Here is a 23,003-nt window from a genome sequence, read left to right on the forward strand (position 1 = left end):
CTTAATCAGCATTTGGTGTCAGCTGTTTGTGGCAGGAAAATTCTTTGTATGAGACAGTCCCTACCCCTCTGAATGAATGTCAGTAATTCAACTGTATTAGTTATAAATTTCCAGGGTTTCTGAGCAAGTGATTAAAAAAAAAAATGAGCATGAAAAAGCACCCAAAATGGAAGCTACAGTGTTCTTTATAATCTAAACATGCTAGTCACATCCCTTCTGCCACATTCTGTTGGTCACACAAACCAACTCTGGATCTGGAGTAGGTGGGTAGTTTTCAGTGGGGATGGTGTAAATATTAGAAAGCAGCATCACTGGCAGCAGCTTGGAGGCTCTCTCTCAGACCAACCAAAAAGGGTCCTTTGAACTTCAAAATGCCACTCGCTGATTTTGTGTATAATTAAGACATAACCTCTTTCTCACCCTAGCACTAGCATCCTATCCTTTCCTGTGGGAAGCAAAGCTATGAATGTTTTCCTACTGATGATTTCCACACAGAATTCTTGTGAAGATTGAGAGAAGTATGGCATATGCCTGGCACAGTGCTAGCACATACATAGTAAGTGTTTGGTAAATATATGCCTCCCATTATGCAAACCAGTAATCTACAAATATATACGAAATTCTTAAGATTTGTAAGCCATTATTGGCTTTTTGAGCATTTATTGGGTCAGTTACTATGCCAAAGCACTTTAAATGGATTTACTCACTTTATCTCCCTGCAAACTATGTTAGGAAGCCATAAGCAAGAAAATAATATTTGCTTTGAATCTCCTTATTCAAGAATCCAGCAGTGATGCTGGATGACAACATAAGCTACTTTTTTTTAGCCTTTCTTATATTCAGACTAGCGCTTAAACCTGGTAGGTTGTGTACCTCAGATCACACGGGTCAGAAATGACAGAGCCAGATCTCCAACCTGTTCGTTCAGCTCTCTGTATTTATCTAGTACTTCATAATTTATAAAGAAATGAACTTTTGCTATTTCATTTTAACCCAGGCACTGTGAGATACATATGTAGCTTCTATCATCCTTCTATTACAGATCGATAAAGTTGATACTCCAGACAGTGAATAGATCAGCTAGGAGTAGAGGCACCTAACTCTTCACCTCCCATATTGCCTCAGTTCATTTTAGAGTACACTCTTGCTCATCTTTACCCAGTAAGCAAGTAGCTTTAGGATAACTTTTTTTTTTTGAGACGGAGTTTCACTCTTGTTACCCAGGCTGGAGTGCAATGGCGTGATCTTGGCTCACGCAACCTCTGCTGCCTGGGTTCAGGCAATTCTCCTACCTCAGCCTCCTGAGTAACTGGGATTACAGGCATGCGCCACCATGCCCAGCTAATGTTTTATATTTTTAGTAGAGACGGGGTTTCACCATGTTGACCAGGATGGTCTCGATCTCTTGACCTCATGATCCACCACCTCGGCCTCCCAAAGTGCTTGGGATTACAGGCTTGAGCCGCCGCGCCCGGCCTAGGATAACATTTTTTTCAAGTGGAACATTTGATTTTGTTTAAATAGCAATAGGTTTTAGAAATTAAGACTTAGAATCAAATATAAAGTTTTTTTAAATGATTTAAGATCAAATTTCTTTTTAGTCTTAAGTATTTTGTAATTTAAATGTTTCCATATAAAAACTTTAGGGCTGGGCACAGTGGCTCACTCTTGAAATCTCAGTGTTTGAGTAGTCAAGGCAGGCAGATCACCTGAGGTCAGGAGTTCGAGACTAGCCTGGCCAATATGGTAAAACCCCATCTCTTCTAAAAATACAAAAATTAGCTGGATGTGGTAGCAGGGTGCCTGTAATCCTAGCTACTTGGGAGGCTAAGGCAAAAGAAACGCTTGAAACCAGGAGGCAGAGGTTGCAGCATGTGAAGATTCCATTGTACTCCAGCCTGGACGACAAGGGAAACTGTTTAAAAAAAAAAAAAAAAATTTAAATTTGTTATAGGTATCAAGAATTCAGCTATAATTAGTGGTAGCTCTTCCAGCTCTCTCCTGTTATAAAGTGTTGATATTAAAGGAAAGGCAGTTATGGAAGTTACAGAGTCTGTCAGGAAATTGGCATGAGAAAAGCACTCCAGTTCAGGGGAGGGTGTCGAGCTTCCAGTGGGTCTGTCACTCATTGTGTCTGTAGACTGAGCAGCTTTCGATGCCAGGCAGGAGCACACAACAGTCAACAAAGCAGGTTTTGGACACTGGTTGTGTTGTAGACTAGAACTACGTGGAGAGAAGTGTAGGGCCTGGGTCCAGCATAAGCCATTTACATTTGAATGCTTTTTTTAAAAGACACTTTGAGGGAGGCCATTTAGAATGGGTTTGTGAGCTGATTCCTATAGGAGTTTAGTCAAGGTGGTAGGAGAAATTATAAAGGAAATTATTTAAAAATATAAAATCATAAAAAATTATGAAAAAATTATAAAGGAGAAATTGTAAAGGAAAAGCACAAACCTTGGAAGGCCGGAAAGTCTTGCAAAAGCCTCAGAATAAGATATGGCTAAAGGCAGCCAGATTCTCTTGCTAGGTGCCTGCAGCTTAAGTTAAATAACAAGAGGATATAAAGAAACTGATCTAGATAAGTTAGTTTACTTAGTCCTCAGAACCTAGCCTTTAATCATCTGTGGGACTGCTCTCTTCAAGGAAGGCAACCATGTTAATTATCCACAGGTGTGTGGATAACATCAAAGCCTTTGTCATTAAATCTATACTGAGTAAATGCCCGTAGCACCAGCTGATGAAGGCAGTGGCTGCTGACTCCTTACAGCACTCTTGAGTCAAGGGAGTTAGGAGGATGAAGTCAAAGAGATCATGGTAACCAAATCACAGAAATTCTTGTAAGCCATCCAGGGGCCTTTTGCTTTACTCTGAAATGTGGAATTATCACAGCACCTTGAGTTGAGGACTGAAGTGTCTTTACAGTGATTGCTCTGACTACTTTGTTATAGAGAGTAAATTACAAGGCAGCAAGGTTGAATCAGGGAGACTTTTGGTGTGGAGGCTGTTAGGTTAATGCATGTGAAATATGGTGGCTTGGACCAGGGTGTCATGGAAGTGAAGAAAAATGGTGAAGTTCTGAAGTTCTGGATGGATTTTGAAGAAGAGATAATGGGCTATCCTAACAAATAGAAAGTAAGTTTAGAAAGGTTTGTTATATTTTATGACAAACTAAGGAAGAAAGAATGGCCAAAAAGAATTTCATACTGTCCCAGGATAACTAGATTTCACTTTGTTTTCTGTGTATTTGTAGTAATTCACCTCTGCTACCTGTCATACAATTGAATCTATTGTTCAACATTTGCTACTACATTGAAGGTAGTTATATTTGAGATTCGAAAGCCATACCTAGTAGCAGATTCAGTTTTGAAGCAGAAAGACATGTGGCCTCATGAAGCAAGCACACCGCAACAAAGATAAAATGACTGTCACAATAATGATGCAGACTCCCTTTTTGGATTTCTGCAAATCCAATCATGGAAGCAGCAAAATGCAATTACATTGTTTTCTTTTTCCTCAGGTATAAAAAAGAATGGATATGTCTGTTTTGGATTTGGGTTTTCTTCAGCGAATTTCTCATTACTGATACCAAACATTGAAAAGAAAGGTGTGATTATTTACTTTAGTTCTGAGGCTTCAAGTCTCAGCATATTTCAGTCCTTGGCATTATGCATAGATTTTTGTGGCCCTCACTATCTTCTACTCTTTCCCACCCCTCTTCCTGCTTTATGCGAATAGAAGGCAGAAGAGCTTTGTGTGAACTTCAGCTGCACTTGCAGCTGTGTATGCATTTCGTGTCTTGGTGTTGAAAGTGCTCTGTTGTGTTAGATTTCGCTTGGATACGGCTGCTTTATACATACACAGTGAAGAGGGAGAAGAAGGCAGGGTGTTTGAAAGCAGGGGAAGTGGGGGCTCAGGATGTGTCTTCAGAGCAGGGCCATAAGCAGCCTTGTATGAAAATCTGGGTTCGCTGGAACCTTTTTTTTGTATTATTAAAAAATACTTACATATATGTGTGATTTTTTGTTTTCTTTTTTCCCCTGAGACAGAGTCTCGCTCTTTTGCTAGGCTGGAGTGCAGTGGTATGATCTTGGCTCACTGCAGTCTCCGCCTCCTGGGTTCAAGGGATTCTCCTGCCTCGGCCTCTCGAGTAGTTGGGATTACAGGTGCACGCCACCGCACCCAGCCCTGTAATCCCAGCACTTTGGGAGGCCAAGGCAGGCAGATCACGAGGTCAGGAGTTCAAGATCAGCCTAGCCAATATGGTGAAACCCCTGTCTCTACTAAAAATACAATAATAAGCTGGGCATGTTGATGGGTGCCTGTAATCCCAGCTACTTGGGAGGCTTAGAGAGGAGAATTGCTTGAACCTGGGAGGCAGCCACTGCACTCTGGCCTGGGTGACAGAGCGAGACTCTCTCTCAAAAAAAGAGAAAAATTCTCCAATTCCATTTCATTTCTATGGATGATCACTGTTAATAGTGTATATCTTTCAGAACATTTTAAATGTATATATAAATGTGTTTATACATGATCACAAAGTCATTTTTATATACTTGGATTATCGTATAAATGTTTTTGTGGCAACTTGTTTTTTCACTACTCATTCAGGTTAACTTACGTAACTGAACATCAAAAATAATGCCTTGGTGGCCATCCTTACACACTCATACGTACAGGATTCTGGGACAGATTTCCAGATTCCTAATCACTGGGTCATTGGTTAAGTGCATTTAAAGTATGACCAGTACTGCCAGTTTTCCCTCAGATATTTCTAGTTAACATTCTTTCTGATTGTCACAAAAGTGAATGCAGTCTTCAACTTGATTTAACAAAAATAAGGTGTCTAGAACAAGAAAAGGTATTTCCTTTGTGTGATGAGGGCAGTACATGGTGGCAAGCTCTGCTGCATTGGCACCAGAGAAGAGATGGCCCTGATGAAGCCAACTGGTAGCCTGTTATTTGGGCCTTGCTCTCAACTCATAAGACCTGTTCAGCCCCACATTGAAACTTTTAGTTTAAACTGGGTTCTCTTTCAGGTTTATGTATGTGTTTAATCACTTAGGCTTTCTAATTCTTCTAATTACTTTTTAAAAATTACCTTCTAAGTTTTAAAATGAAAGATGAAACTCAGAAAATAAAGAGGATAATACAGGCTAGCACATATTGTAGAAAAGGAAAACTGGGCAAATTTTTCTTCCCAGCTTAGCCGTCTCATCCTTCTAACAGTAGATTCTTTTTTTCTTTCCATGGTTAATACCTTGATATTAAGGTAAGCCCCCAAAGAAAGACTAGTTTGATTAAAAACAGAACTGAAAGTTCAGCTAGTTAGTGCAGAGACCAGAATTTCCTTTTAGAGTCACTGCTCCCTCCACTAGCAGTTGAGCTTCTTTATAAAGCATATCTTGACCTAAATTCCATAGTTCTTACATAATGGTAGGACTACAGCCACAGCCAAGCTGTTCAGACCAGTAGTCACTCTACAAAAACATAGATAAGAGGACATTTCCTGGCCACTCTTAAGCAAATTCATAGAGTCCTAAATTCCTAGAAAGAATGATTAGAAGAAAGCAAAACCACGGCTCCAGTGGCGCAATCGGTTAGCACACGGTACTTATAAGAAGAAAGCAAAACCAAGGATCCATAGCCAGAATATTTAGATTTCCCACCCTACCTTTTACAATCATCTTGCCTCTTACTTGCTAATCTGAGTAGTCTTCCTATAGAACTGGACTTACAGAAGATTCTCTTGCTGTTTACATCTTACAACTCCCTTCTCATCATGCACACAGGAAACTGAAACAGAACGGGCTTTACCCTCTTCAGATCACCTTTCCTAGAAAATGAAGAGGCCCCGCGCACCCCCCCCCTCCCCAAAGAAAAGAAAGAAAGAAAATGAAGAGCTCACACTAGACTCTTAGGACCATGAGTAGAACCCTGTCTTACTCGTTCCTGGTAACCCTCAACCTCTCTCAAAACATTTTGTTTTAGAAGATCTTCTCCCTAAGGAAATTCTACAAGCCAGTTAGCAAAACCCAGGACATAAGCTATACCATTTACTCTCTTTATTTATTCTCCTCTCCACCTGCTCTTACGTCTTTTCTTCATACTGTGTTCATGGCCTGTCTTCCCACACCCCATCTGTCCATGGAAATACCCTAGTTGCTACTCCTAATAACCACTGATGCTTCTTACTCAGTTTCACAGGGATTCTCCCCAGGCAGCCCTCTGCCAAGAGCCCAGATTTTTAGGCTAATTCTCATGCTTATTCCATCTAGTTTTTGCAAATAATAGTATGTTGTATTTATCCACAGACTGACTGCCCCCAAAAGCTAAAACATTACACCTCCCTAGCCTATTAAATGCCTCAGAATAGTGCTATGCGACAGAAATACAATGTGAGCCCTATGTATAACTAAAATTTTGTAGTAGCCAAATTAAAAACAGGTGACACGATGTTTTACATAATCCAGTATATGTAAAACCTACATGTATACATTGTTTGTATATGTAATCATGTGAACAGTTTTTCACATTAAGTCTTCAAATTTTACTGTGCATTTCATCCTGACAGCACATCTCATTTCATGTTAGCCACACTGCAAGTGTTCAGCCTCTGTGTATGGGTTGTGACTGCTGTATTGGATAACACAGCACTACAGAATAATTCCCAGTGACTCAGATTTTGCTCTCAAAATGGTGAGATGGGGACATTATTGAAAAGAAGTGGGTTTATTAACCCTCCTTATGCTTATGGTTTTTATACTACTTCCAGAGATCTGGATTTTCATTTTCCTACATGTTCAGGTTGATTTTCTTTATCAGCCCTGAATTAAATTAATTTAGGATAGACTTCATTCTCTGAACTAAACATATAATATGTATTTCTCTTAATTCTCATTTAAATGCCAGAAAGATTATCTTGAATATTGAAATGGCTTGTAGTCTTTAAGATTTATGCAGATTTTTTTCTTAGGCAACTAAAATATTCTGTGAATGTGTCACCAAGTATAATTTTGGGTACTTGAAAGCTAAGATTTGCAGTGGCACTGCCAAAGTTCCACATAGAGAAATGCATATCTTTGCAACTAAGGCCACATCAACTCATGCAGAGTAATTTAACTTTGGTGTTATGTTCTAAAATAGACAATAACCAAAAGTATCACATCCCGAAGAGAGCACATAGGAAGGTTGGGTGAACTTGAAATATTAGCATCTGAGGAACTATTACAAGGACAAGAGAGGCTTGTTTTACCTGTGGAAGACTCAGACAGCATGGAAAGTATTTTTTTGTTTGTTTGTTTGTTTGTTTTTGAGATGGAGTTTCACTCTTGTTACCCAGGCTGGAGTGCAATGGCGCCATCTCGGCTCACTGCTATCTCCACCTCCTGGATTCAGGCAATTTCCTGCTTCAGCCTCCTGAGTAGCTGGGATTACAGGCATGCGCCACCATGCCCAGCTAATTTTTTGTATTTTTAGTAGAGACAGGGTTTCACCACGTTGACCAAGATGGTCTCGATCTGTTGACCTCGTATTCTACCCGCCTCAGCCTCCCAAAGTGCTGGGATTACAGGCGTGAGCCACCGCGCCCCGCTGGAAAGTATTTTTAAATATCTTAAAGGCCTGCCAAACATAGAGGGGATTACATGTGTCCCAGTGAGCCCAAAGAACAATAGCCCTACTAGGGGAAGATTACAAGGAAAGACTTGAACTCAACATGGGGAAAACTTTGACCATGGTAACACATGTCTAAATGGAAATATGCTATTCAAGAGAGAATACCTTTGTTCTCACTGTAGAAGGTGCAAAAAGTGAGGTGGTGATGTCAGTGTAATGGGATAGAGGCAATTCAGGCATCATGTAGTTATCCTTTATATTATCCAATCCTGAAAGCCTCTCCTGATGTCATTTCTCTTCCACTTCATTTGCCTACAGCTAGAACAACAGAGGCAGCAGTTGCTTACTGAACGCCAAAACTTCCACATGGAACAGTTGAAGTATGCTGAATTACGAGCACGGCAGCAAATGGAACAGCAGCAGCATGGCCAGAACCCTCAGCAGGCACACCAGCACTCAGGAGGACCTGGCCTGGCCCCACTTGGAGCAGCAGGGCACCCTGGCATGATGCCTCATCAACAGCCCCCTCCCTACCCTCTGATGCACCACCAGATGCCACCACCTCATCCACCCCAGCCAGGTAAGGGTAAGGCCCTGCTCTTGGAAAAAGCTTGTGGTTATCACTGAGGCACAGAGCATCACAGGGACCAACCACACAGGTGATATTTTCTGATGAAGACTCTTGAAAATTTTCGTTGTCATCTGGAAAATTGTAGGCATGTGAGATTTAGGCTAATCACTACATAAACCCTTCCATGTTCTTTTTCTCTTAATATGATGCCTTTTCGTTGAGTAGGTTGCCTCTGAATGGACAGTAATATCTCAGAGTTCATTCAAAATTTATTCTTGGATTTTTGATACTTTAAAAAAAATTTATAGACATTTTCAAAGATAAACACACACAGCACAGTAAACTCCCATGACCTGGTTTCACCAAACCGTGATCTTTCTGCCATTTTTACTTTTTGTTATGGAAATCTTCAACTATAGACAAAGTAGAGAGAACAGTATGATAATCCCCCATGTACCTTTGGACAGCTTCAAAATTATCAGCATTTTTGGGTCTGTTTTTATCTTTTCCTCCTCACTTTCGGAAATGAGATAGACTTCAAATATACCTCTAACTAGTGGGAATCTTATTCTTTAACATAGCTATCATCACCATCAAACAAAAGTAACCATAATATCATTAGTTAACTGTCTTGAGTGCTTAATTTGTTTGAATCAGTATTCAATTAAGATTCACACTGTTTTTTACATTTGTTGACATATCTCTTAAAAATCTATATAATAATTCACTTTCCCTTTCTTGGTGCCATTTATGTATTGAAGAAACCAGGGTTTTCCACAATGTGGCAGTGCCTGATTGTACATATGTCCTTCTGCTTCCTCAGTCCCCACCCCAACACACAAACACACATTTTCCATAAACCAGAAGATTGCTCTCACTGCTCTGGATATTTTATCAGGTTCAAATAGGTTCAGATTCACTTTTTTTGTTGTTGATTTTTTGTTTTTTGAGACAGTGTCTTGCTCTGTCGCTCAGGGTGGGATGCAGTGACAGTGACATGATTATGGCTCACTACAGCCTCGGCTTCCCAGTGTCAGTCAATCCTCCCATCTCCGCTTCCTGAGTAGCTGCAACTACAGGCACACACCACCATACCTGGCTAATTTTTGTTTTGTTTTTATAAAGATAGGATTTTGCCATATTGCCCAGGCTGGTCTTGAACTCCTGGGCTCAAGTGATCCTCTCCCCTTGGCCTTTCAAAGTACTGAGAACATAGGCATGAGCTCTACCACACCCAGCCAAGATTCACTTATGAGATCAGACATTCTTGTAATGTCAGTTTTTCTTTTTGTGATATTAAGAATGATCTGTAGTTCTCGTGTTGTCAAGCAGATTCATCCACTATAAAAATCCCCATTTCAGCCTGTAATCCCAGCACTTTGGGAGGCCGAGGCGGGTGGATCACGAGGTCAAGAGATCGAGACCATCCCGGTCAACATGGTGAAACCCCGTCTCTACTAAAAATACAAAAAATTAGCTGGGCGTGGTGACGTGTGCCTGTAATCCCAGCTACTCAGGAGGCTGAGGCAGGAGAATTGCCCGAACCCAGGAGGCGGAGGTTGTGGTGAGCCGAGATCACGCCATTGCACTCCAACCTGGGGTAACAAGAGCGAAACTCTGTCTAAAAAAAAAAAAAAATCCCCATTTGACTTAATTGTTTTTGAATTGAGCTTTCAGAATTGCTTCCTAAATTAGCTGTTTTAGGCCAGGCACAGTGGTTCATACCTGTAATCTCAACACTTTGGGAGGCCGAGGTGGGCAGATCACCTGATCAGGAGTTTGAGACCAGTCTGGCCAAAATGGCAAAACCCCCATCTCTACTGAACATACAAAAATTAGCCAGACACAGTGGCATACACCTGCAATCTCAGCTACTCAAGAGGCCAAGGCACAAGAATTGCTTGAACTCAGGAGGCCAAGGTTGCAGTGAGCCAAGATTGAGCCATCACACTTCAGCCTGGGCAACATAATAAGACTGTCTCAAAAAAAAAAAAAAAAAAAAAAAAAACTATTTTATCAGGCATTGTGAAGTGGTGAGATTTTTAAGTTTATTATTTCTTCAGTGTTGATAGTAGTGATTCTTTTGTTTTAAAAAAAAAAAAAAAAAAACTTTTTTTCCCTCAATTTTTTTTTTTTTTTTTTTTTTTTTTTTTTGAGACGGAGTTTCGCTCTTGTTACCCAGGCTGGAGTGCAATGGCGCGATCTCGGCTCACCGCAACCTCCGCCTCCTGGGCTCAGGCAGTTCTCCTGCCTCAGGCTCCTAAGTAGCTGGGATTACAGGCACGCGCCACCACGCCCAGCTAGTTTTTTTTTTTGTATTTTTTTTAGTAGAGACGGGGTTTCACCATGTTGACCAGGATGGTCTCGATCTCTTGACCTCGTGATCCACCCGCCTCAGCCTCCCAAAGTGCTGGGATTACAGGCTTGAGCCACTGCGCCCGGCTTTTCCCTCAATTTTTTAGTTGCCCTGAAAATCAATTCTTACAGGAAAACCTGGATAAATGCTTTATATTTTCCCTCTATTTGTTATCGGTATAATGAGTTGCTGCCCCTGCAGTCACCAAAGGTGACCAGCAAAGGTTTTTTGGTGTGTGTATATTTTTAATATTGTGAAATTATATATTTTTTAATATATTGTGTGTTTCAGTCTATCATAGATACTATTTGTGTTTCTCATTTCTTCTTAAAAGAGTTTGGGTCTCAGCCTGGCGTGGTGGCTCATGCCTGTAATCTCAGCACTTTGGGAGGGTGAAGTTGGTGGATTACTTGAGGTTGGGAGTTCAAGACCAGCCTGAAAAACATGGAGAAATCCTGTTTCTACTAAAAATACAAAATGTAGCCGAGTGTGGTGGCGCATGTCTGTGATTCCAGCTACTTGGGAGGCTGAGGCAGGAGAATCACTTGAACGCGGGATGCAGAGGTTGCAGTGAGCCAAGATCATGCCATTGCCCTCTACCCTGAGCAACAAGATCAAAACTCCGTTTCAAAAAAAAGGTTGAGTCTCACTGAGTTGCCCAGGTTGGACTCAAATTCCTGGGCCCAAGCAACCGCCGACCTCAGCTTCCCAAGTAGCTGGATTACAGGCATATGCCACTGCACCTGACTTTTTTTGATGCTTAAATTGTCACATTTGTAGCTTGTGAGAGCTGTTTCGAATTGGCTATTACTAAATGTTAACCACTTTGAAAGTTGAGTTCGGCCGGGCGCGGTGGCTCAAGCCTGTAATCCCAGCACTTTGGGAGGCCGAGGCAGGTGGATCACGAGGTCGAGAGATCGAGACCATCCTGGTCAACAGGGTGAAACCCCGTCTCTACTAAAAATACAAAAAATTAGCTGGGCATGGTGGCACGTGCCTGTAATCCCAGCTACTCAGGAGGCTGAGGCAGGAGAATTGCCTGAACCCAGGAGGCGGAGGTTGCGGTGAGCCGAGATCGCGCCATTGCACTCCAGCCTGGGTAACAAGAGCGAAACTCCGTCTCAAAAAAAAAAAAAGAAAGTTGAGTTCATAATTCCTTCAAACTTAACTGCCAGCATCATTAAAACCTAAGATGTACTTTTAATTCCAGTTCACCCCCAACCCCACATTTCTTCTGTTCTAAGAGGGCAACATTTATGAGTGTGTGCTATGTATTATGTTACTCTAGTGAAAGTCATCTTGTAAGAGTTTTAAAGTTTGCTTATCCACAGTAATTTACCAAGTGCTTAGCCAGAGTCAGTTTGTGCTTTTGGGAATGGGATGCAGATTCTCTGTCAAGTCATGGTGTTACCAACATACTTATTCACAGTCCAAAATATGTTTTAGGCTATAGTTTTAGTATTTATTTGGCTTTACTGAAAAATGGGGCTAAGTTTGCTTTGGGAAGCTTTTGTTTACACACACACACAATTAAATTGCAGTCATGAAATTTACTACTGTCATCAGACTTCCCATTCTAAATGACATTTGTGGAGATAGCCTTAGAAGTTTGCCATGCTCAAAACAACAAGATGCTTTCTTTCTCAGTCTTCTATTCTATCTACTTGAGTGGATCTTAAATTCTCTGTAAGGGATCTGATTTTCTCCGCAGTTCAGCTTTCAAAAGATACAAATGCTTAATGGAGTGCAGATCACAAAGTAATTTTTCAAAAACAGTAGTTCTTTAAAATTTTATTTCCTAGGCCAGGCTTGGTGGCTCACACCTTTAATCCCAGCACTTTGGGAAGCCAAGGCGTGCGGATCGCTTGAACCCCAGGAGTTTGAGACAGCCTGGGCAATATAGAGAGATGCTGTCTCTTCTCTACCAAAAAAAAAAAAGAAAGAAAAGAAGAAGATTAGCCAGGTGTGGTGGCGCTACATGCCTGTAGTCCTAGCTGAGGCTAGAGGATCACTTGAACCCAGGAGTTTGAGATTGCAGTGAGCTGTGATTGTGCCACTGCACCATTACACTCCAGCCTGAGCAACAGAGTGAGACCCTGTCTCTGAAAAATAAAATAAAAAATAAGTAAAATTTCAGTTTCTAAAATACTGGGATAAACATTTAAGAGGAACTTCACTGTAGTAGCTACTTAGTATTTGGTTCTGATGGTGCTAAAGCATCATATTCACATTAACCGCTCACAGAGAACATCTGAGGAGTGCTAGCATCTACATTTAGTTTGTAAAAGATGAGCAAAGATTGCATTGGAAAAAAGAAAAAAAAAAAAGAAAAAGATGAGCAGAGAGGTGCATCTGCTTTCTTCCCTAAATGACATTTGGTAATAATAGGTGATTGTGTGTCATGCCCTTCACCTACATTGTTTTGCTTACTTCTCATTACACGTTACAGTTGAAGAACTGATGTATGGCAAGGCCACATAGCTTTGCTCCATGGGGAGCCAGGATTCACATTGAGCTCCATCTAATTCCAAGGTGAGGCCAGTGCCACAGTGCTGCCTCCCGTGACAGAAGACTAAGAGGGGATTTACAGCAGATTCAGATACAACTATTCTAGTGAAGCAGTGCCAGCAAAGTAGAGTTCATAAAATAGTCTTTGAAAGAGAAATAGGTCATTTTAATCTTTTTACTTACTCACAAAAATAGGCTTTTCTAAAGTGGATTTGTTTTTTTTGTTTGTTTGTTTGTTTGTTTTGAGATGGAGTTTCGCTTTTGTTACCCAGGCTGGAGTGCAATGGCGTGATCTCGGCTCACCGCAACCTCCGCCTCCTGGGTTCAGGCAATTCTCCTGCCTCAGCCTCCTGAGTAGCTGGGATTACAGGCACGCACCACCATGCCCAGCTAATTTTTTTTTTTGTATTTTTAGTAGAGACGGGGTTTCACCATGTTGACCAGGATGGTCTCGATCTCCTGACCTTGTGATCCACCCGCCTCGGCCTCCCAAAGTGCTGGGATTACAGGCTTGAGCCACCGTGCCCGGCTCTAAAGTGGATTTGTAAAGGAAAGAATTATTGACTGCAATGCATGATCAGAGGGTTTTTTTTTTATTTTTAGTCTGTGACAAGATAGTCTCATGATTTTTTTATTGAAATACAAGGTACATTTTGGATAATGCACAAATCATAAATATTTAGCTGTATTTTTTTTTTTTACTTCCTCTATACTTGCAGAATTGATGAGTTTTAACAAAGAGAATATTCCTGTATAACCAAACACACAGAGGCCCTCATTATACTCAGTCGCCTCCCCTTCCAAGGATACAACTGTGCTGACTTCTAGCACCATACACTAGTTGGGCTGGTTGAATGTTATCTAAATGTAACCACAGTGATATTTATTATGTCTGGCTGCTTTCCTTTTTTTTTTTTTTTTTTTGGAGACAGGATCTTACTCTGTCACTCAGACTGGAGTGCAGTGACACTATCATGGCTCACTGCAGCCCCAACCTCTCAGGCTCAAGCCATCCTCTCACCTCAGCCTCTTGAGTAGCTGGGACCACAGGTGCACACCACCACGCCCCGCTGATTTTTAAACTTTTTTGTAGAGACATGGGCTCACCATATTGCCCAGGCTAGTCTTGAACTCCTGGCCTCAAGCAGTCCTCCCACCTCCACCTCCCGAAGTGTTGGGATTACAAGCATGAGCCACCACACCCAGCCGTGTCTGGCTTCTTTCACTCAATACTGCATATCTGAGATGCATCCACATTGTTGTTAGTGGTTGTACATTTATTCCTTCTGTTTGCTATACAGTGTTCTACTCTGTGGCTGTACTATTTGTTAATCTGTCCTTCTGTTGGACATTTGACTGATTTCCGGGTTTTAGTTATTACGAATAGTTTGTACTGTTGTGAACATACATGAGCACATGTCTTTTCATAAGACATAAATGTACATTTCTGTTGGATATATTCCTAAGGTGTAGAATTGAGTATTTATGTACCTAAGAGCAGATCATAGGATAAGCATATGTTCACATTAATAGATGCTGCCAAACTTTTTGCAAAGTGGTGGTGCCTGTTTACACTCTAGCAGTATGTGAGAGTTCCAGCAATTCAAGATAATCGTTTTTCCAAATTACCCCTTTTGTTGGGTTGCTTTGGAGTTTGAATGTAAAATTAAGTCAAGTCTGTTAGAGAGTAAAATTAAGAACAACAGTAAATTAGGCTGGGCATGGTGGCTTACGCCTGTAATCCCAGCACTTTGGGAAGCCAAGGCAGGTGGATCACTTGAGGCCAGGAATTCAAGACCAGCGCCTGGCCAACATGTTGAAACCCTGTCTGAACTGAAAATAGAAAAATAAGCCAGATGTGGTGGTACACGCCTGTAATCCCAGCTACTCAGGAGGCCAAGGCATGGGAATCGCTTGAACCTATGAGGCAGAGGTTGCACGCCATTGCACTCCATCCAGCCTGGACAACAGAGCGAGAGATCCTCTCAAAAAAAAAGAACAACAAGAAATTAAACCCACTATTTTAAAATTACCAGTTCAGAAAAGGCTGGCTCTAACAGGTAACTCTGAATCACTATATTCTAAAGTTCAGCTAAAGAGGAGTTTTTTTTGTTTGTTTGTTTGTTTGTTTGTTTTTTTGAGACAGAGTTTCACTCTTGTTGCCCAAAGTGGAGTACAATGACAATCTTGGCCCATCGTAACTTCCACCTTCCGGATTCAAGTGATTCTCCTACCTCAGCCTCTAAAGTAGCTGGAATTACAGGCATGCACTACCACACCCAGCTAATTTTTTATTTTTTAGTGGAGTCGAGATTTCTCCATGTTGGCCAGGCTAGTCTTGAACTCCCGACCTCAGGTGATCTGCCCACTTTGGCCTCCCAAAGTGCTGGGATTACGGGTGTGAATTACCGTGCCCAGACTTAGAGAGAACTTTCAAACCAGGGCAAGTAAGTTTGTCTGTAGCATTTTGGGACCAGAATGGCTTTAATCTCTGATTTGCCACAGGGTAAGGTAAGAGCTTTGGGCAGGTCCTTCCAACTCATGATTCCTAAATTCCAGAAAAGTTCACAGCCCACAGCCTTTACATTAGGAGCTGAAGATTATCTGAGTCAGTTGGCTGTCTTTGGTATTTGGCTAGACTTTTTGATAGATGATAGGAATAATCAGCTTCTGAATGCCAGTAAGGTTGGGGAAGTGCTGAGAGGAGAGACTAGGCAGATTTATTACCAAGTGGTTAATTTTTCATTTCTCTGGCTTCTGTATAAGTATGCAGATAAGTTACATGTAATTTTTCTCTACAAAACTCTCCATCAGTTAGTGGTAGAGCCTGTTAAAATAGCAGCTCAGAATTATGAAATCTGCTAGGCTCTCAAACACATGTGGACCTCTAGGTATCGATGTAGGTGGTACAAGCTGGCACCTGTACATATTCCATTTAGTTTGTACCTATACCTCTGTAAGTCCTTCAGCCCTTCTGCCCTTTCCCCTACCTTCGATTCATCAAATGCTTATAATTTTTGTTTAGGGACTACTGTGTGCATGTTGCCCTTCCTTGGCTCTTATTATTTGATAAGAGCTCCAGCTTTTGGTAGATTTTGTTTCTGTCTCTGATAGAGTATCCCAACTTAGTTTCTTTCTACCAAGTAAAAAGGCAAGGAAAGTATCTGCAGTAGAATGTTTCTGGTATTCAGTTGGCAAATGGAAACTGAAGGCTGGCCCCATTTATTCTTAGACCACCTTTAGATTTTGTTGATTTTTTTTTTTTTTTTTGAGATGGAGTCTCACGCTGTCACCACCAGGCTGGAGTGCAGTGGTGCAATCTCAGCTCACTGCAACCTCCACTTCCCATGTTCAAGCGATTCTCCTGCCTCAGCCTCCTCAGCAGCTGGGACTACAGGCACGTACCACCACACCCAGCTAATTTTTGTATTATTAGTTGAGACAGGATTTCGCCATGTTGGCCGGGATGGTCTCCGTCTCTTGACCTCGTGATCCCCCTGCCTCGGCCTCCCAAAGTGCTGAGATTACAGGCGTGTGCCACCACAGCTGGCCAGGTTTTGTTGATCTTAATAAAATACACAGCACTGCATTTCATTCCTTTTCATTTAAACTATAAAATTATATCAAGTGTTGCGTACATTAAGATTCTCCCTATAAGACTGCCATTCCAGAAGGCAAAAGATAAATAGTCATAATAGAAACCAATTCTTTTTTTTTTTTTTGAGACGGAGTTTCGCTCTTGTTACCCAGGCTGGAGTGCAATGGCGCGATCTCGGCTCACCGCAACCTCCGCCTCCTGGGCTCAGGCAATTCTCCTGCCTCAGCTTCCTAAGTAGCTGGGATTACGGGCACGCGCCACCATGCCCAGCTAGTTTTTTGTATTTTTAGTAGAGACGGGGTTTCACCATGTTGACCAGGATGGTCTCGATCTCTCGACCTTGTGATCCACCCGCCTCGGCCTCCCAAAGTGCTGGGATTACAGGCTTGAGCCACCGTGCCCGGCCAGAAACCAATTCTTAAGCACATGTGTATGGTATTCCCTTGACCACACCCTGAGCCATGGTATCTATGAATATGAAAGCACATGGGGAACCACAAAGGAGAATGGCCTGGGTGGTGGCTGCTGTTTGCTGACATATGCTGCTTACTCAAGCAAGAGGGCACTTCTGACTGCTTAGGATCTCTCTTTTTTTATTTTATTTATTTTTTTTTTTTTGGAGATGAGAGTTTTGCTCTGTTTCCCAGGCTAGAGTGCAGTGGTGCAGTCTTGGCTCACTGTAACCTCTCTCTCCTGGGATCAGGGGATTCTCTTGCCTCAGCCTCCTGAGTAGCTGGGATTATAGGCATGTGCCACTGCACCCAGCTAATTTTTATAGTTTCAGTAGAGATGGGGTTTCACCATGTTGCCCAGGCTGGTCTTGAACTTCTGACCTCAGGTGATCTACCTGCCTTGGCCTCCCAGAGTGCTGAGATTACAGGTGTGAGCCACCACATCTGGCCTTTTTTTTTTTTTTTTTTTGAGCAGACTTTCGCTCTTGTCACTCAGGCTGGAGTGTAATGGTGCAGTCTTGGCTCACTGAAACCTCCACCTCCCAACTTAAAGCGATTTCCTGCCTCAGCCTCCTTAGAAGCTGGTGTTATAAGCAGCCATCACCCAGCTAATTTTTGTATTTTTGGTAGAGACAGGGTTTCACCATGTTGGCCAGGCTGGTCTCAGGCTCCTGACCTCAGGCGACCCACCCACCTCAGCTTCCCAAAGTGCTGGGATTACAGGCATGAGCCACCCCACCTGGCAGGATCTCCAAGTTTAGATGCTCAGGACTGTAGGAACTTTAGCACAGGTTTAAAGGAAAATTACTTAAGTTAGAAGGAAATTACAGAAATGTAGTAAATAATTACAGTGGTAAGCTCTGCCCTCCATAGGCATGTATGTATTTTAGTAGAGACAAGGTCTCACTATGTTGCCCAGGTTGGTCTCAAACTCCTTAGCTCAAGTGATCCTCTCATCTTGGCTTCTGAAAGTGCTGGGGCTACAGGCATGAGCCAGCAGGCCCAGCTCTTCTTAGGCATTTGTAATACATGAGGCACTCTTGGGTGTTCCTCATGGATCTTAAGTCCACTGCCTGCATTGGGGAAGCTTTTGTGTTTGCGCTATAGGTGAAAGCAGAGGGAAAGAACATGTTTGATTTTAATATCTTCATTGTTTCCTCATTATTAATATTGTAAGAATTTTTGGAAATGCCTAAAAAATCACAACAGGATTGGTCTGATTTGATGAGAACTCAGACTTGATACAATGATACTCTGATGATAAAACTAGAATGGGCTGAAAATATGGCCCATGCCTGTAATCCCAGCACTTTGGGAGGCCAAGGCAGACAAATTGCTTGAGCTCAGGAGTTTGAGACCAGCCTGGGCAACACAGTGAAACCCTGTCTCTACAAAAAATAAAAGAATTTGCTGGGTGTGGTGGCATGCACCTCTGGTCCCAGCTACTTGGGAGGCTGAGGCGAGAAGATCGCTTCAGCCCAGGAGATCAAGGCTGAGTTGAACCAAGATTGTGCCACTGCACTCCAACCTGGGCGATAGAGCAAGACCCTGTCTGTAAAAAAAAAAAAAAAAAAAAAAAAACCGGGCACGGTGGCTCAAGCCTGTAATCCCAGCACTTTGGGAGGCCGAGGTGGGTGGATCACGAGGTCAAGAGATCGAGACCATCCTGGTCAACATAGTGAAACCCCGTCTCTACTAAAAATACAAAAAATTAGCTGGGCATGGTTGTGCGTGCCTGTAACCCCAGCTACTCAGGAGGCTGAGACAGGAGAATTGCCTGAACCCAGGAGGCAGAGGTTGCGGTGAGCCGAGATCGCGCCATTGCACTCCAGCCTGGGTAACAAGAGCAAAACTCCGGCTCAAAAAAAAAAAAAACTTTTTTTTTTTTTTTTTTGAGACAGGGTGTTGCTGTGTCCCCCAGCCTAGAGTAGAGAGGTGCAGTCATGGCTCACTGCAGCCTTGAATTCCTGGGCTCAAGTAATCCTCTCACCTCAGCTACCTGAGTAGCTGGGAGTACAGGCATGTGCCACCACACCCAGCTACGCTTGACTTTTAAGCCTCTCAGACTTACTTATACAACCCTACCACATCAGAAATAAAGTTCAGGAAAGGATTACAACCAGTCATCACTCTGACCCACCCCTGGAATCAACCCCACACTGAAAAAGAAAAGCAATAGCCCATCACATCAGCCAAGATTTTATTATCTGCGGTGTCTTTGGTCCTACTTGCATCATGTGATAACAAGGCTGCTGTGCTACTTTCCGGGGTAGCAGGTTACCCTCACAAAGAGAACAGTGAGGGCCCAGTCTTCAACAAAGAGGGTCTGTCACAGGCACCCCCAGGAAGCTGCTGTGGGGAGGCACAGTCTCTGAGGAGCCTGGGCTTCCCCTCACTTGGCCCTGATTTTGTTATTTCCGTTCTCCTGGGGACTCAGCCAGAGGATGTGCTATAGACAGTTAGAAATGTATTGATGAAATGTGCTCAGGACTGGAAATTCACAGGTTTTATTTCCTAGATTCACTTTATTTCCCTACCCTTCTTTCCCAACTCAAATAATAAAATTAAGGTCCTTCACTAATATTCCATTAGGTGTCATGAGTGTAATGCTTTAGTAAAAGATATAATAAACCTGAGAGAGTATGAGGGATTTTTCTACTGGTTAAACCTAATTTTAGCAAACTTTTTAATTTTTCAGGCTTCAGATGCCTGTTTAAAAAAAAAAAAAAAAAAAAACTTGTATGTAGGTCAGACTCCCACCATTCTAAGCTTTGATACTGCTGTTTTGATGCCATCTCTCTCTCCCATTTTCCTCCTCTCCCAAAAGAAATACCTGATTTTTTTTTTTTTTTAATGGAAAAGAGATATATTATACCCTTTACTTTGTTTGCTAAGGCCTGTTCCTATGCATTTCAGATTTGTGCGGGCCAGATCTCTTCATGTTAGTAAGAATTAATGGAAATGCCTTCAGACACTGTTGCTCATTTAAAAGTGGCAAGACATGTATCAGACACCACAAAAACCGTAAGGATGTTTAGATTTCAGGACAGCGGTTGCTTTAAAAGGAATTGATTTTGTCATCTGAGTTTTCTTAAATTCTACCCCATTTCAGATTTCATCCTTGAAAGTTTCCTTTTCTGAGAGGAAAGGAAGGGGTGGTAAAGGAAAAGATAATGGCTCTCAGGGTCAGAAAGACTTGGATTTGAATCTCAGCTCAGTCTCTTGTTCATTGTGACTTTGGGCCAAATTACATTGCTTCTCTGAGGCTTAGTTTCCTTATCTCAAAACTGGGCCCTTACCATCATCTTCCTAACAACCTGGAGGCTTCAGAGAGATAACTGTCACATCACTTGGCATGGTCGACAGTTACTCAGTCTTATTCTTATCTCCTCCCATATCTTTTCTCTAAATCCACTGCTCCAGGTACACCAGTGCTAAGTTGCATAGCACCTGACAGAAGTACCTCTGGATGTCAAAGGGACATCATTCACTCTTAAGTACCCCTTCCTTTCCTGAGAGATGTTTGTCTTTGCAAGGTCCCATAAACAGAAGTAAATTACTTTTCCTCTAGACCTTCATTTTTGCTCTGAAGGAGCCATTGTCCTCTCATACTCAGAACACCCATATCCCAGTGGCTTTATGACTTTGTGACAATAGGATAAATACTCTTTTTCACAAGGCTTTAGAATTTACAATAAGTAAACTAACAGCCTTAGAAAACCCAAAAGCTGCCCTGTCCCAGCTTGTTGTCATAAAGATGTAGGGTAATAGGTAAATGGGCCATGCCACTGAGCAATAGCTTTGGAAACAGTACTACTGGGCCTAACAGCAAGAGTCTGCAGGCATTTTCCAGTGCATGATAGGTAGACATCACCTCTTGGGTATTTGTCAATCAGCCAGTGATGCACCTCTTTGCCATTTTGTTTCTTGAATAGTTGATTTCTCTGCTGGAACATACACTCTGAATTACTGGTTCAGAAAGTCATTTCTGTCTGGAGCCAAGCATGAGACAAATAGCACATTAATCAGTTTGGTAGCAGCAGGGTTTTTGCATCACATTGTCTCTGAGTCCCTGCTGAAAGAGCACCTGTTGGACCCCTTTCCAGACCTTGATTGTCTGGAGTGCATTTTGGTTGCAAGCACCCACCGTCTCTAGAATCAGAGTAGCTGCATGAGATCTGGACTCCCTCATTTACATGCTTTATGACATTGGGCAAGCTACTTAATCTTTGTGTCCTCCCCTTTCTTCCACAGGGATAATAGTGCCTGGTTTATAGTGTTGTTATGGGGATCAAATGAGTTAACATTTATAAAACTCTTTAGTACAGGGCATAGCACCTATTTCGTACATAGTTTCCTGAGGGTGTTATAATAAATAAATATATATATATATATATATATATATATTTTTTTTTTTTTTGAGACAGACTTTTGCTCTTGTAGCTCAGACTGGAGTGCAGTGGTGTGATCTCGGCTCATTCTAACCTCCACCTCCAGGGTTCAAGTGATTCTCCTACCTTAGCCTCCCAAGTAGCTGGGATTACAGGCATGTGCATGCCTGGCTAATTTTTGTATTATTGGTAGAGACTGGGTTTCACCATGTTGGCCAGACTGGTCTCAAACTCCTGCCCTCAGGTGATCCACTCGCCTTGGGCTCCCAAAGTGCTGGATTACAAGCATGAGCCACTGCTCCCGGCCTGTCATAATAATTTAAAACGAGAAATTTATTATTACTGTCTGGGGAATCAAGTCCAAAATCCAGCAAAGCCATGCTTCTTCCAGGGTATATAGGGAAGAATCCTGTTTCTTGTCTCTCCAACTTCTGGTGGCATGCAACATTCCTTGTTTTATGGCCACATGTTTCTTTGCTCCATGTTTGCACCACCTTCTCTCTGTATCTTTGCCTCCATGTGACTTTTTTTTTTTTTTTTTTTTTTTGAGATGGAGTTTTGCTCTTGTTACCCAGGCTGGAGTGCAATGGCGCGGTCTCGGCTCACCGCAACCTCCGCCTCCTGGGTTCAGGCAATTCTCCTGCCTCAGACTCCTGAGTAGCTGGGATTACAGACACGCGCCACCATGCCCAGCTAGTTTTTTGTATTTTTAGTAGAGACGGGGTTTCACCATGTTGACCAGGATGGTCTCTGTCTCTTGATCTAGTGATCCACCCGCCTCGGCCTCCCAAAGTGCTGGGATTACAGGCTTGAGCCACCGCGCCTGGCTCCCCCCGTTTTTTTTTTTTTTTTAGACGGAGTCTCGCTCTGTTATCCTGTCTAGAGTGCAGTGGTGCAGTGTCGGCTCACTACAACCTCCGCCTGCTGGGTTCAAGCAATTCTCCTGCCTCAGCCTCCCAAGTAGCTGAGATTACAGGCGTGTGCCTCTACACCTGGCTAATTTTTTGTATTTTTAGTAGAAATGGGGTTTCACCATTTTAGCCAGGCCGGTCTCAATCTCCTGACCTCATGATCCACCCACCTCAGCCTCCCAAAGTGCTGAGACTACAGGCATGAGCCACTGTGCCTGGCTGTATTACATCCCTTCACATGAACTGTTTTAGTTAAGCACAAAGTAGTGCAGTAGAAAGAGAATTGGATTTAGAGTTAGGAAACTTGGGCCTCATTTCTTATTCCCTTTACTAGTTCTGTGACTATAAAGAAGTCTTTTAACTTTTCTGTTTACTCTTGATAAAATGGGAATATTTGCTATATTTCTTACAAGAGTGTTTGAGGAGCCAGTGGCATAATAAGGCTCTGTCACTAATAGTACTTCTGATCACACAGAAAGCTTTGTGGTAAAGGTAGGCACTTATTTATTGTTTCTTTTCTTATTTAATTGATATTTTTTTGAGACAGAGTCTCACTCTGTCTCCCAGGCTGGTAGTGGCATGATCTCAGCTCCCTGCATCCT

The 23,003-nt window shown here is 42.2% G+C and overlaps 1 protein-coding gene across 2 annotated transcripts in view; it reads left to right on the forward strand.

Annotated features, from left to right (window-relative positions):
- SMARCC1 (SWI/SNF related BAF chromatin remodeling complex subunit C1) overlaps positions 1-23,003 on the forward strand; it is a 204,525-nt gene that overhangs the window by 168,910 nt on the left and 12,612 nt on the right. Inside the window, exons 26-27 of one of the 2 annotated variants that reach the window (XR_012518724.1) lie at positions 426-556; positions 7,933-8,022. Coding sequence is in view for 1 of the 2 variants with exons in the window: in XM_074403944.1 (XP_074260045.1) it covers positions 7,933-8,194 (262 nt within the window). In the remaining variant the exon portion in view is untranslated. Of the gene's footprint in view, positions 1-425; positions 557-7,932; positions 8,195-23,003 lie in introns of those variants that run through there. The other variant, XM_074403944.1, reaches the window with a different exon arrangement.

Source organism: Saimiri boliviensis, chromosome 8 (assembly GCF_048565385.1).
Source record: "Saimiri boliviensis isolate mSaiBol1 chromosome 8, mSaiBol1.pri, whole genome shotgun sequence".
NCBI classification, from domain to species: domain Eukaryota; kingdom Metazoa; phylum Chordata; class Mammalia; order Primates; family Cebidae; genus Saimiri; species Saimiri boliviensis.